The sequence below is a fragment of the Rutilus rutilus genome, assembly GCF_951802725.1.
Source record: "Rutilus rutilus genome assembly, chromosome: 3".
NCBI lineage: Eukaryota > Metazoa > Chordata > Actinopteri > Cypriniformes > Leuciscidae > Rutilus > Rutilus rutilus.
The window spans coordinates 6,982,988-6,996,921 of record NC_140211.1 but is presented as its reverse complement, the minus strand read 5'-3'; the positions used below and the strand labels follow the sequence as shown (position 1 = coordinate 6,996,921).

The following is a 13,934-nucleotide window of genomic DNA, read 5'->3' as shown; positions in this document are numbered from 1 at the left end:
AGGCGAAGCACTGCTACTTGGGCGTGATATCTCTGCGCCCAAGTAGCAGTGCTTTGCCTGTGCTTCCCCCTAATATAGTCCCAAGTCAATATCTGCATAGGAAATCACCTAGTGTTAATCTGCATCGCTATTTGTACTTGTTGTGAATACGCAGGCCACAAGAAGTAATTAGGTGTTTTTTTTTTTTTATATCACTTTTACTCAGGACATGCTAGCTGGCAACAAAGGATTCCATTCATTATGCTAAGCTAAGCTAGCGCCGACCCTGTCAAACTAAAACAATGCATGCACTGAGACAAAAATGCATTTGCCCACCTATCTAAATGTAGGAAAGAAGGTGAATAAGCCCTATTTCAAAAAACGGTGGAGTGTTCCTTTAAAATAACCTTTTTTCTTAGTGTGAAGAACATTTTGAAAATCTAAAGAACCTTTTTCCACCATAAATAACCTTTAGTGGAATGAAAAGGCTCCATGAATATTGAAGGTTCATCATCGAACCATCAGTGCCATTATATGGCTTTCTGAAATGCTTGATTCTGATTGGTCAGTCATGACATTGATCCTTATAATGACCGCCATCAAGAGCAGCGCTGTATAATGAGGCTCATCCGGGTATTTAAGGAAGACGCTTCTTTCATGTCTCTCGAATCACACCACACACTCGCTCTCACTTGTTTGCTAAGTAAGTGAAACTGGAGGACTTTATTAATAGTAGGTTGCTAGAAAGAATGATCGTTTTGTGCATTGTAACGGATGATAAGATATTAAACAAGTAAGACTTTAAAACGGTTTAATACTTCATGTCCCTGTCATTATTTATGTGGTGTAAAGCTGTGTAATAAGTGATCCGGCTGTACATTATCCCATTAATGTCTGTTTATATATACATAATATTTATAATACATAATGAAAAATATTTAAACTCAGATACATTTTTTGCATCATTTGATAAGTAAAATGTTAACACTTTACTATAAGGTTCATTAGTTAACATGAACTAATGATGTACTGCACTTCTACAGCATTTATTTATTCTTAGTTAATATTAATTTCAACATTTACTAATACATTGTTAAAATCAAAGGTTGTATTTGTTAATATTAATGCACTGTGAACGAACATGAACAAACAATGAACAGTTGGATGTTTATTAACTGACATTAATAAAGATTAATAAATGCTGTAACTAATGTATTGCTCATTGTTAGTTCATGTTAGTTAATACATTAGCTAGTGTTAACTAATGAACCTTATTGTAAAGTGTCACCAGTGAAATAAGTGGGATAATGTGCATCCAGCTGAACGTCATGACAGAATAAGATACTGATCACCTTGTCAGAGTTTATTTTGTGATGATAACCAGCTAAATGTTATTTTCGTCACGGTCCTTCCTTTTTTGTCCTTTGAGAATTGCAAGACGTAAACAGAATTCTGAGACAAAAAATAAATAAGAATTGCGAGATGTAAACTTAGAATTCTAAGAAAAAAGTCAGATTTGTGAAATAAAACATCTCAATTACCTTTTTTTTATTCCATGGCAAAACCAAGCTTCTATATGATGTGCATTATCCTTTACATGAAGAACCTTTATTTTTATATGAAACTGAACTCTCTCTCTCTGTCTCTCTGTCTCTCTCTCTGTAGTTCTGGCAGTTCGGTGAGTGGCTGGACGTGGTGATTGATGACCGTCTGCCGGTGAAGGATGGGAAGCTGTTGTTCGTTCACTCAGCGGAGGGTGGAGAGTTCTGGAGCGCTCTACTGGAGAAGGCATACGCCAAGTAAACATTCATTCATTCATTTATTCATTCATGTATTTACTAAGCACCGATAAACACAACAGTAGTTGAACCATAGTGCTGTACAAATAAGATAAAACAATGAAAGGAAACAAACAAAAAATAAAAGGAAACATCAGAAAATCAGCAAATTTAACATACAAAGTTTAAAAAGCCAAAGTAAAAAAAAAAAAAAAGATTTCAATTTAGATTTACACTCATAAACAGAATGTGACGTTTTCACAGATAAGAGGAAACTATTCTAGAGCCTAGGCCCAACTATTGTGTGTTAGGGGTTTTCAGTTTAGGACCCAAGGACCAGATGTTTGAAAGAAGACCCGGAGTCAGAATTATAATTAAGTGAAGAAAAGATTTACTGAAGATAGTTTGCAGTTTCATCAGCAGAAGTTCAGCTTCAAGACTCACACAGGAGTTCGTAGGCCGCCCCGCTTACAGTTACAAAGATCACAGCAATTATACCCTTCAACACACACACAAACACACACACACAAACACACACACACACACACACACACACACACACACACACACACACACACACACACACACACACACTGAGGTCACCAAGGTCTGAACTACGTCCTTGCTTCAGGTTGCAGTTTCTGATTGGCTAAGAAATAGATAAACATAGTAATTTTCCACACATATACAGATAGACTGAAGCATATCTCCATCGATTATGCATCTGGCACTCGGACTCTGAAGTTAGTTATCGACACACAGCTTCTCCAAGGTTGGATTTGGCCAGGCTCTAACTATAAACAGGAGAGTCGTCTCAAAACATCAAGATAATGCACTCTTTCTCTGAAGGAGAGCTACACTTTAGTCTAACTGGAAAGTACGGCTTAAACAAAGAAATGGTCCCTTAAACTATTGGCTTCAATGATCTCTGTATGTTTTAACACGTTGAAGACCTTTCTCAAACACAGAACAAGTCCATATTTCACCTCTTATTAATCCCTAACTCTACACATGAATCAAACACAGCTGAACTGCACTCGCTCAGCTTCTGCTCTTGTTTTCCAGGCTGAACGGCTGTTACGAGGCTCTGTCGGGCGGCAGCACGTCCGAGGGCTTTGAGGACTTCACAGGCGGGGTCACAGAGATGTACGAGTTGAATAAAGCGCCCTCTGACCTCTTCAGCATCATCGGTCGGGCCGTGGAGAGAGGCTCGCTGCTGGGCTGCTCGATAGACGTGAGCATGATTCTCTCTCACACTCGGCCTCATGCTTGAACACCTCTCAGTGAGCAACAGAACGCCAGTCAGAAGCAGCCTCGTTATATATTCATGAGCTTTGTACAGTCACAGACACTTGAATGTGTTTAGTGTCAGATTCTGAGGTCTGGGTTGTGTTTGCAAAACGATGAGGCTGCATTTATATTGTTTGTTCGATACTTTTAAGGCACCGTTTATTCACACAGACATTTTTTTTTGCCTTTTGTAGTGTAATATTCTCACTTTGACAACATTTCATTTGAGAGAAACTATCCTCACATCACACAAGAAGGTTTACACTTCAACCCGTCAAAATATATAATGTGCATCTTAATTCTTAACTTCTAATAATACTAATAATAATACAATTATTATTAAAACTCATTTTCTTCCATGTTATAATTTCAACAGTAAACCTCTGTTGTGTAGCACAAAAAAATAAAGGGCTTGTTTAATTTTCATTTGAATAAAAGATAAATTAATGTTTTGTGCCTTCATTTGATTACCAGAAAAATAAAAAAAATCACAATACACAAAAAACATTTCTTTTGTTAAAGCTTTGGCACGTTTAGAGGAACAAGCACATTTGAGTTTTCTACGTTTTTAATCTAATATTTATATTTTATTTCAGCTTTATATAAATTCCTGAAATTATTTAAGTAGTTGTAGTTTTAGTTATTGATGACAACACTGATAATTTTGCTCATGTTTGTATTGCTGAGGGTGTTTAAGATCATTGTCTGATTGCGTTACGCTTCTTTTTGTCCTCAAGATCACCAGTAAGTTTGACATGGAGGCGGTGACCTTTAAGAAGCTGGTCAAAGGTCACGCGTACTCAGTGACTGGAGTGGAAGAGGTGAGCCAGAGACACAAAGACACACTAAAACACTTACTGTACACAACAATCTAGCCAGTTTTAGATGCAGAATATCTTTCTTTGAGGTTCCTGTCATGCTTTCAAGTCAGATAAAGTTCCCAGGGATTGAATGAACTTACTAAAACATGTTTATTTTTAATGCCATGTAAGTCACTTTGGATAAAAGCATCTGGCAAATGCATAAATGTGAGTGAAATTCAGGCATCCCAGCTTTCCTTAGAAGCTCCGGGAGTCTCCCGCATATTGAAAGCCATCCCTGATGGCTGCATATTATATACAATATCCCAGAAATCAAGCCAAGCGAGAGAGAATAATGTAAATCAAAAAGGACATTGGACACGTTTCTGGTCTTATTGTGGAAGATTGTTCAGTGCATGTAATTCCTAATCAAACTCTGAAATATGTGTTGATCAGGTGGTCTACAGGGGAAACATGACTAAACTGGTGCGCATCAGGAACCCGTGGGGGGAAGTGGAGTGGACGGGAGCCTGGAGTGACAAGTGAGAAACACACAAGCGAACTGATAGAGTCTGTTTTACTGTGATGATATTGTTCTGATGACCGATCTGGCGTGTGTGTTCAGCTCTCGGGAATGGGACAACGTGGACCGCTCCGTCCAGGGCCGATTACAGAACCGCAGCGAGGACGGAGAGTTCTGGTTAGTGGATCATGATCTGACAGATTTAGATTAGCAGTTATTCTCCAGCCGTACTAGTAGGAAAAAATCCCCTAGATTTCCTTAGCAACACCCTAGAAACCACCTAGCAAACTCCATAGTGGTTCTCAAGCATTAAAATCAGCTAAAGTCAAAAGTCTGGGCTTGAAGTCAAAAAGGTTGAGATCCACCAGCAAGAACTTATAAATGCCTTTGAACTGTTCAGAACACCTTAGCAACCACATAGCAACACCCTAGAAGCTACCAAGCAACAACACAGAACACCTGAACCACCTGGCAACAACCTATCAATGCTCTATAAACGTTCAGAACACCTTAGCAACCACACAGAACACCCTAGCAATGACCTATAAATGCCCTACAAACTGTTTAGAACAACTTAGCAACACCCTAGAAACCAGAAACCACACAGAACACCCTAGCAACGACCTATAAATGACATACAAATTGTACAGAACACCTTAGCAACGACCTATAAATGCCCTACAAACACAACACCCTATAAACCAGAAACCACATAGAACATCCTGGCAACGACTTATCAATGACTCAGCACCTGTGAAAATGAGTGTGTCTGGATCTTTTCGCTCAGAAAGGAAGGATGAAGAGAGTGATCTAGTTTTTAAGATTTGACAGTACCGGTGAGGTTGGGTAACCGGCTCTTGTTTGCATCTCTCTCTCTATATACTGCACACACACACACACACACACACACACACAGCAGATGTGCATCATGCATGAATGAGCGTGAGAACAAAAACACAGGGCTTCTTTAGGACCCAAATGTGTTCACTAATGCGTCTCTCTCTCTCTCTCTCTCTCTCTCTCTCTCTCTCTCTCTCTCTCTCTCTCTCTCTCTCTCTCTCTCTCTCTCTCTCTCTCTCTCTCTCTCTCTCTCTCTCTCTCTCTCTCTCTCTCTCTCTCTCTCTCTCTCTCTCTCTCTCTCAGGATGTCGTTCAGTGATTTCCTGCGCGAGTTCAGCCGCTTGGAGATCTGTAACCTGACGCCAGACGCTCTCCAGGCGAGTCAGGTGAAGAAGTGGAGCACATCGCTCTATCAGGGCGAGTGGAGGAGAGGCAGCACGGCTGGCGGCTGCAGGAACTTCCCAGGTACAGCATCCGCAGAAGGACATCGCTGCCTCAGTGTTAGGGTTGGGAATCGAAAAACGTATCCAATACTTGTTATAAAATCAAAGGAATCGATAAGCGGAATCGAAATTGTGTGCATTTTAATGTGATTTTAAACCATTCAAGCGCAAGAAGATGTGAAAAAGAAGAATTCGGTGCTGTTTTCCATGCTGGGCACATCCAGAGTGCGTGCACAAAAAACCGCCTCACATATAATGTGCAAATACTGAATTGATTTCTCTTTCGCGTCTTAAATCTTGCAAAATATCCTCATAAACAGTCGGTTATGTCTTAAGTGAACGTAAACAGTTGAGAAAGAAAACACGTGTAACAGCATATTGGATCCGTGCGTCAGGTCTTAAAGTGACAGCAGCCTAATATACCTGCTGTAGTCCAAATAATTTTGGTTTGTTTCTGCCGCCCTCTCCTGCTCAGACGCTACGCTCGCGACGAGCCTTACACTGTAAGTTGATGAGCTGATTTATCCACGTTTTAATATGCCTCTGGACGAAGAGCTTTTTAGGCTTTTAGGTTGGGTTTAATCTGCGATCTCTGACCCAGTTTGTTTGCTGGCTTCCATGGCTATAATACTCTGTGTTTTCTGCCAAATGGCAACCCGGGGTGTTGGAATATTATTGGGTGAACTGGCAGTGGGCGGAGTCACAGACCAAAACAAAAACACACATTCCGACACGGAACACATATATTTTAAATTAGAATAACTGGCTGTAGGGTTTTCAAGTTCAAGTATATGAACTTAGCATGATTCCTAAATCTCTGCAAACATATGTTGGTATTGTTGTGCTTTAGTACAGTAAAAAAAAAAAGAAGAGATATAGCACTTTTAATCAAAGAACAAAAGAAAAAGAAAATCACTCAACTATTTTGACTGAGTAACTTTTGTAAATGTAAGGATTAATGTGTATTTTATTTCTAAAAAGAACACTGCAGTGTTATTTTACATTTGATTTCAATTTATGAACTTTGTTCAGTTGTATTTATTTGCGCTATTGCTGATTTGCTCTTATTGTATTAATGACTGTATATTTGTCTTTAATAATGTTATATTAGTCTAGTTTATTAGTTAGTTGTTCTTTAGGCTGCTGATTTTTGTTTATGGTAATCAGCCGCAACAGAATGTTTTGCAAAATGACACAGAAGAAATATGTTTGATACCTAAATGTTTGACTTTTTTATATCATAATTGGAATCGAAACTGTGAATCAATAAGAATCTGAATCGATAAGCAGAATCGGAATTGGAATCGCTAAAGTTCAAGCGATACCCAACTCTAGTCAGTGTCTGCAAAAAAGGTGAAATCCTCATCATCCTCTTTTGTTCCCATAAACCATAGCCACGTTCTGGATCAACCCTCAGTTCAAGGTGGCCTTAAAACATCCGGATTCTCCCGGCCAATCAGATTGCAGCTTCCTGGTGGCGCTGATGCAGAAGGACCGCAGGAAGAAGCGGAGAGAAGGAAAGGACATGGAGACCATCGGGTTCGCCATTTATGAGGTCAGAAAGCAGATAGCTTTTGTTTAACTTGTCTGAAGTTTGTGTTCACTTGTTCTTGGCTCTCTGTTTGATTGCTCTTTTTGATTGTTTTTTTTTTTTTACCTTTATTTTTGCAGGTGCCAAATGAGGTACGATCAGAGGCCGTTTGAATGACTGTGAATTTTAGATTGTGAGATATTTCAGAGTTTTGAAGGTCTTGAAACACTGTAGAACATGGAGAGATAAAGCATTTTGTCCGGAAAGGTAATTGAGATCATCTTGAAGAGCTTGAAGACACTGGGTCTGTTTCGCTTATAGTTGCATGGATTACTCATATTTATACTCACAGGAGAACTTCTCACGAAAAATGTCTGCCTAATTCTCATCACATGCAAACGCATGTGAATATGTTCTTAACCTCGTTCTAATGGTAATGAATTTGGACTCTAAATGAGCCACCTCATGCCCAAGGTTAGTCCTTTGCTTTAAACGCCCACACCGTCTCCACATAAGGGCTTTCCTCCACTCTTTTTCCATTGTAAATTTAGAATACATTTTAGTAAGAAAGTTATTCTTGAATCATGATTTGTGAAAACGTTTGTACACCGATTTCATACACAAATTCACATGTGCTCATGATTGGTGTATGAGACCCAATGTTTGACCAAAGCAACATGTAAATCAGACACAGCCCTCAGTTGATGTTGTGTGTATTTCTCCGCTCAGTATACGGGCATGTCGGCCGTGCACCTGAAGCGGGACTTCTTCCTCAGTCACGCCTCCAGCGCTCGCTCTGAGCTCTTCATCAACCTGCGGGAGGTGAGCTCGCGCTTCCGTCTGCCGGCCGGAGAGTACATCATCGTACCGTCCACCTTCGAGCCCAACAAAGAGGGAGACTTCGTGCTCAGAGTCTTCTCAGAGAAACCAGCCAACTCACAGTGAGTCCTGCATTTTACAGCATGAAACGGCTATTGGTCGGAATTAAAAATAAGGTTTGGTAATGGAGTCCAGAATTATTTTTCACTGGCCATGCACATCTATTTTGCATAATTTTCTTAAAAAGACAATTGCATTATTAGGCAAGTTTGAACTGTTACTGCAAACATCGGAGCTCATGCTGTCACTCAAAGCATAATATATTATCCATTTTTTTGTTTTAGTGGAATTAAAAGGCAGGGATATGTCTGAATCTGTCTTTCTAATTAAACTTTTAATGTCTTTCTTTTTTTTCTTTTTTTTGAAGATGCCCAACAACATTTATTTAATTCTTTAATCTCTCTGATTTGAATCGCTTTGCATTGTTAAGGAGAATGCTCTTATGTTGCAATATTTTTTTGCCAACTGATATTTGTATCTTTTTTTTCTGTAATTTTATTGACTCATCAGAACAAGCTTTACTTTTTATTAGTGATGTCAAATCGATTAATCACAATTTTTGCATCTAACATAAAAATGTGTACACACACACTGCCCGTCCCAAAAAAAGAAACAAGTTGCTGTTTGGATTTGAATTGGCAAATGGCTAAGAGTCCATGACTGGATCATTATTATGTTTCTAGCATGTTATATGTTTGCCAACAGCTCTTCTAATCCTAATTGATGGAGTGTGTAGCTTTTCATTTCTTGAACAACCATGAAGGAATACACATCATGGCCATATTCCAGGATGACAATGGCAAGATTCATCAGTAAAACAATGGTTGGGAGGAACATGAAGAATATTTTCACACATGTATCGTCTCCTCTGAGTCTTAAGCTTAAATTCACTGAAAGTGTTTGGGATGAGCTGGAGGAGACTTTACAGAGAGCTGCACTCTTGCATTGACAACACAAGATTGTCAAGCACCTCTTGATGGAAATAACATCACAACATGTATTTACATTCTTGGTCAAGATCTATCAATTAGGGTTAGAAGAACTGTTGCCAAACTTAACATGCTAGAAAATGATCCAATCATAGAATCACAGGCTGATATTGTATTTTGTCTTTGCACCCTTCAGAGAAATGGATGATAAAGTCACGGCTGATATTCCTGAGGAGGTGAGATGATCAGTTCGACACACATTTCTATATTTAAGCAATAAGATGACTGCATTGTCAATATAGTCTTGACTAAAGGCTGTAGTTTGGCACGACACGCAGCTATATAGTGTGTTTGTGCTGCTATAGAACATACAAAAATGTGTAAACTAAGTTTAATAGTATTTAATAGTTAGTGGTGCTGTGATGCACTGTTATTTTATCAGTCATTCAATCATTACAGACACAGTATTCTCTCTCTTTCTCTCCAGCAACATCTGCATGAGAGTCAGATTGATGCCGGCTTTAAGAGTCTCTTCAGACAGCTGGCCGGACCGGTGAGACACACACACACACACAACTGTTGTGTGCAGACATTCAACATTATGATGCATTGCTACAGAAATCATGTGTGTGATTGTGTTTTCTAGGACATGGAAATCAGTGTGACGGAGCTGCAGACCATCCTGAACAGAATCATCTCCAAACGTGAGTCTTCACAAGCACACATGACAGACACTGTAGCTTTGATTTCCAAACCTGAGGGAACCACTTTACTGTCCACAAAGACAGCATCCTAAATTACACGCAATTAAATAAAGGTTAATAAATCGATAGCATATACTTCTGTAGTCGGTCGTCTCACTCTTGCTACACTCTCAAATTACTTGCATATTTGCATCTGAATATTGAGCAATAAACTTAAAATAGTGTTTTTTTTTTATTTGTATAAGGATTGACTGTCATACTTCTATATTATATTTTTGATTCAGTTACGTTATTCGTTGAATTTGCCCGAAGACTGTATGCTGTCTCTCAGTAGTTTTTGAAACAGAGCTAATAACATTTTAAGTGCCCCATTATGCTTTTTTGATAATTCCCTTTCATGTAGTGTGTAATGAAGCTGTTTGTGAATGTAAAAGGTCTGCAAAGTTTAAAGGTCAAAGTGAACGGTAAATGAAGCTACTGCCTCCAAAAAAAACCTTATGATTCTGAACATCCTGAAAAGAGTCGTCAGTAATTCCAGTCTCACTTCCTGCTCGATTCTATGAAGTTTTGTTACTAATTTGCATAATTCCAGCCTATGGTTTTCATTGGCTGCCGGGGAATAACGTCTCCTTTGCCCCGCCCTCAAACACTGTAGTTGCAGCGGAGACTGGAAGAGTTTGGTTCGTGTTGTCGTGTTGAGAAGACGCTTTTTTAAAGCAAATGCTGCACTTCCAAAAGATAAGATTGATACGATAAAACCACGCCGTCGTTACTGTTCGTATCTCAAGTGCTGAAGAAGAGCTGAAATTCACATATGGTAATGAGCGTTTCGTTTCCGACACACCCTGTAAGTAGTCGACCAATCACAACAGACTGGGTCATCTGACCAATCAGAGCAGAGGAAAGCTCTCAGAAAGGCGGGGTTTAGAGAGACCGAATCCTTTATCGAACCGTTTCAGACACTGAGAGAAAAGATTACGAGAAAATGCAAGTGTTTTTTGGCCTTGGATGCAGGATCTATTGTAGGAGACTCCAAAACAAAATTAGGAACCTTTAACATTGCATAATAGCGGCACTTTAAATGAACTATCAGACTGATCACCGCTCAAGAAAAGGACGTGATGAGTCCTGAACACTCGTCTGTGTTTGTGTCTTTATTCCACAGATAAAGATTTAAAGACAGACGGCTTCGGGAAGGAGTCCTGTCGGAGCATGATCAACCTCATGGACGTATCCTTTCCACAGATTCTGCTTTAATGCAAAAATATTCGACTTGACTTTAATGCAGAATAACTCATCTGCAAATATGAGTTATCTTCTTTTGCTTTGTCATTAGATACATTTTTGTTGTCAAGTCTTGATCGCTTTCAGGCCTTTCTGTCTGTCACAGTTCTGACTGTATTTCTGCTGGTCTTGCTCTTATAGTCCTTGACTTGCTTCAGGCGGACGGCAGCGGGAAGCTCGGACTCACTGAGTTTCATGTGTTGTGGGAAAAGATTAAACGCTACCTGGTGAGATGATGTTATATTATATTCACGTTTTTCAAAGATGGTCTTTAGTGAAGGCTCTTATGACGAGTTGGTCAACACATTTACACATCAACAGCTATTCAGTGTTCAGAAGCTGGATTTAGCTGGAACAGGTCATTTACATATAAACATATTAAAGGTGCAGCAGAAAAAGCAGCATGTTTAATTCTCAGGGTCAGAGAGAAGGTGGGAAAGGTCATGAACTGGTCAAGTCACCTGTGTTTATATAGCAATATACTTAGGGATGGGATTATACAAATCTCCGTATTATCCAAACTGAAAAGTATGAACCCTCTGAATCGTGTAAATCCGAGGAAAAAACTGGTTTAGTGGGGGAGGGACAGGATGTTGTCACTGTAATTGTGAAATGGCCTTAAGTAATTACTTAACAATATGCTAATTTTACTACTTTTTCTAAAACAAATCAGGGTTCAAAGCGCCAAATGCGTGTAAAAATAAGCATTGAAATTGATTACTCGCCAATTGCCTGGTTACTTTTTCATGAATTTGTTAATGCATGTGATATGGTTTAGTGTGATCATCAAAACGCAATGGTTGTGATGTAATTATATAAATATATCGTCTGACACGCTGCGTGTTTCAGAGTAAGGCACAGCACTGTGTTCATTTTCAGATTCGATTCACAGTAAATGCTACTCTGTGTGTTTGAGTCGCTTTTGGGACGTGTGATGGATTTTTCCCTGCGTCTGACTATCTGGGTCTCGTCTACAAATCGACGTCCCCTAACGTCTACTGTCGACGTTTAGTCTATCTGGGTCTCGTCTACAAATCGACGTCCCCTAACGTCTACTGTCGACGTTTAGTCTATCTGGGTCTCGTCTACAAATCGACGTCCCCTAACGTCTACTGTCGACGTTTAGTCTATCTGGGTCTCGTCTACAAATCGACGTCCCCTAACGTCTACTGTCGACGTTTAGTCTATCTGGGTCTCGTCTACAAATCGACGTCCCCTAACGTCTACTGTCGACGTTTAGTCTATCTGGGTCTCGTCTACAAATCGACGTCCCCTAACGTCTACTGTCGACGTTTAGTCTATCTGGGTCTCGTCTACAAATCGACGTCCCCTAACGTCTACTGTCGACGTTTAGTCTATCTGGGTCTCGTCTACAAATCGACGTCCCCTAACGTCTACTGTCGACGTTTAGTCTATCTGGGTCTCGTCTACAAATCGACGTCCCCTAACGTCTACTGTCGACGTTTAGTCTATCTGGGTCTCGTCTACAAATCGACGTCCCCTAACGTCTACTGTCGACGTTTAGTCTATCTGGGTCTCGTCTACAAATCGTCGTCCCCTAACGTCTACTCTCGACGTTTAGTCTATCTGGGTCTCGTCTACAAATCGACGTCCCCTAACGTCTACTGTCGACGTTTAGTCTATCTGGGTCTCGTCTACAAATCGACGTCCCCTAACGTCTACTGTCGACGTTTAGTCTATCTGGGTCTCGTCTACAAATCGACGTCCCCTAACGTCTACTGTCGACGTTTAGTCTATCTGGGTCTCGTCTACAAATCGACGTCCCCTAACGTCTACTGTCGACGTTTAGTCTATCTGGGTCTCGTCTACAAATCGACGTCCCCTAACGTCTACTGTCGACGTTTAGTCTATCTGGGTCTCGTCTACAAATCGACGTCCCCTAACGTCTACTCTCGACGTTTAGTCTATCTGGGTCTCGTCTACAAATCGACGTCCCCTAACGTCTACTGTCGACGTTTAGTCTATCTGGGTCTCGTCTACAAATCGACGTCCCCTAACGTCTACTGTCGACGTTTAGTCTATCTGGGTCTCGTCTACAAATCGACGTCCCCTAACGTCTACTGTCGACGTTTAGTCTATCTGGGTCTCGTCTACAAATCGTCGTCCCCTAACGTCTACTCTCGACGTTTAGTCTATCTGGGTCTCGTCTACAAATCGACGTCCCCACTCAATATCTCCTAGTCTAACTTGTTTTCCCTTACTAACTAGTTTTCTTGCTGCGCAGCATAAATGATAAACGAGACAGACTTCAGTAAATGTCCCTCAGATGGTTTATTCAAACGGCCGGGAGTTCTCGAGCAATACTCAGAGATTCTCGGCCCAACATAAGAATACAACAGGCTTTATAGGGTAAAGCCAGACACATCAAAATAGAATCATCATGACTAACATGTCATGCGCTATCAATATGATTGGTTAAATTGTTTAAAACCAGCCCCCCCTTTCATTACCCTTTGTTAGCTACATCAGCAAAATATCAAAAACATTGTAATATTTCAGTCAATCATTTCACAAAATAGTCAAAATAAACAGGATATTGAGTCCTTTTTCAAAGCTCCATTCGACCAAGGTTACACCGAGTCAAAAGGTTGTTAGAAGGTTAGATCATATCGAAAGTTCGTCTGGTGGCTACATCCTAAATAAAAGGAAGTAAAAGTTATTCTGTTTTATTGTTAGATCTGGATTGGAAAGTTAGTCACCATCAGACATAGAAAATGGGAAGTGCAATAAAAAGTTTATCATAAGATGAAAATCTAAGTTCAGATTTTCATGGTTAGTAACATTATTAATCTTATCTAATTAAAATCTACTGCAGACGCAACATGTGCCAACTATCTTCCCAAATTTGTAATGAGAATCATTTATTAATCTGTTGTTGTCAACAAAGAGCAGTGTAAGATCTCCCTGCAGTTTCCCGCCAAAATAAAAGCACAA

At 39.9% G+C, this 13,934-nt stretch overlaps 1 protein-coding gene across 1 annotated transcript in view; it reads left to right on the top strand.

Annotated features, from left to right (window-relative positions):
- Positions 1-13,934, top strand: part of capn1 (calpain 1) — a 31,485-nt gene that overhangs the window by 14,662 nt on the left and 2,889 nt on the right. The window contains exons 5-18 of the mRNA XM_084404806.1: positions 1,645-1,778; positions 2,823-2,991; positions 3,785-3,868; positions 4,304-4,389; positions 4,473-4,547; positions 5,514-5,674; positions 7,047-7,207; positions 7,324-7,335; positions 7,913-8,124; positions 9,188-9,227; positions 9,479-9,544; positions 9,638-9,695; positions 10,861-10,925; positions 11,138-11,206. Of these exons, the coding sequence (XP_084260932.1) occupies positions 1,645-1,778; positions 2,823-2,991; positions 3,785-3,868; positions 4,304-4,389; positions 4,473-4,547; positions 5,514-5,674; positions 7,047-7,207; positions 7,324-7,335; positions 7,913-8,124; positions 9,188-9,227; positions 9,479-9,544; positions 9,638-9,695; positions 10,861-10,925; positions 11,138-11,206 (1,392 nt within the window). The remainder of the gene's footprint in view (positions 1-1,644; positions 1,779-2,822; positions 2,992-3,784; positions 3,869-4,303; positions 4,390-4,472; positions 4,548-5,513; positions 5,675-7,046; positions 7,208-7,323; positions 7,336-7,912; positions 8,125-9,187; positions 9,228-9,478; positions 9,545-9,637; positions 9,696-10,860; positions 10,926-11,137; positions 11,207-13,934) is intronic.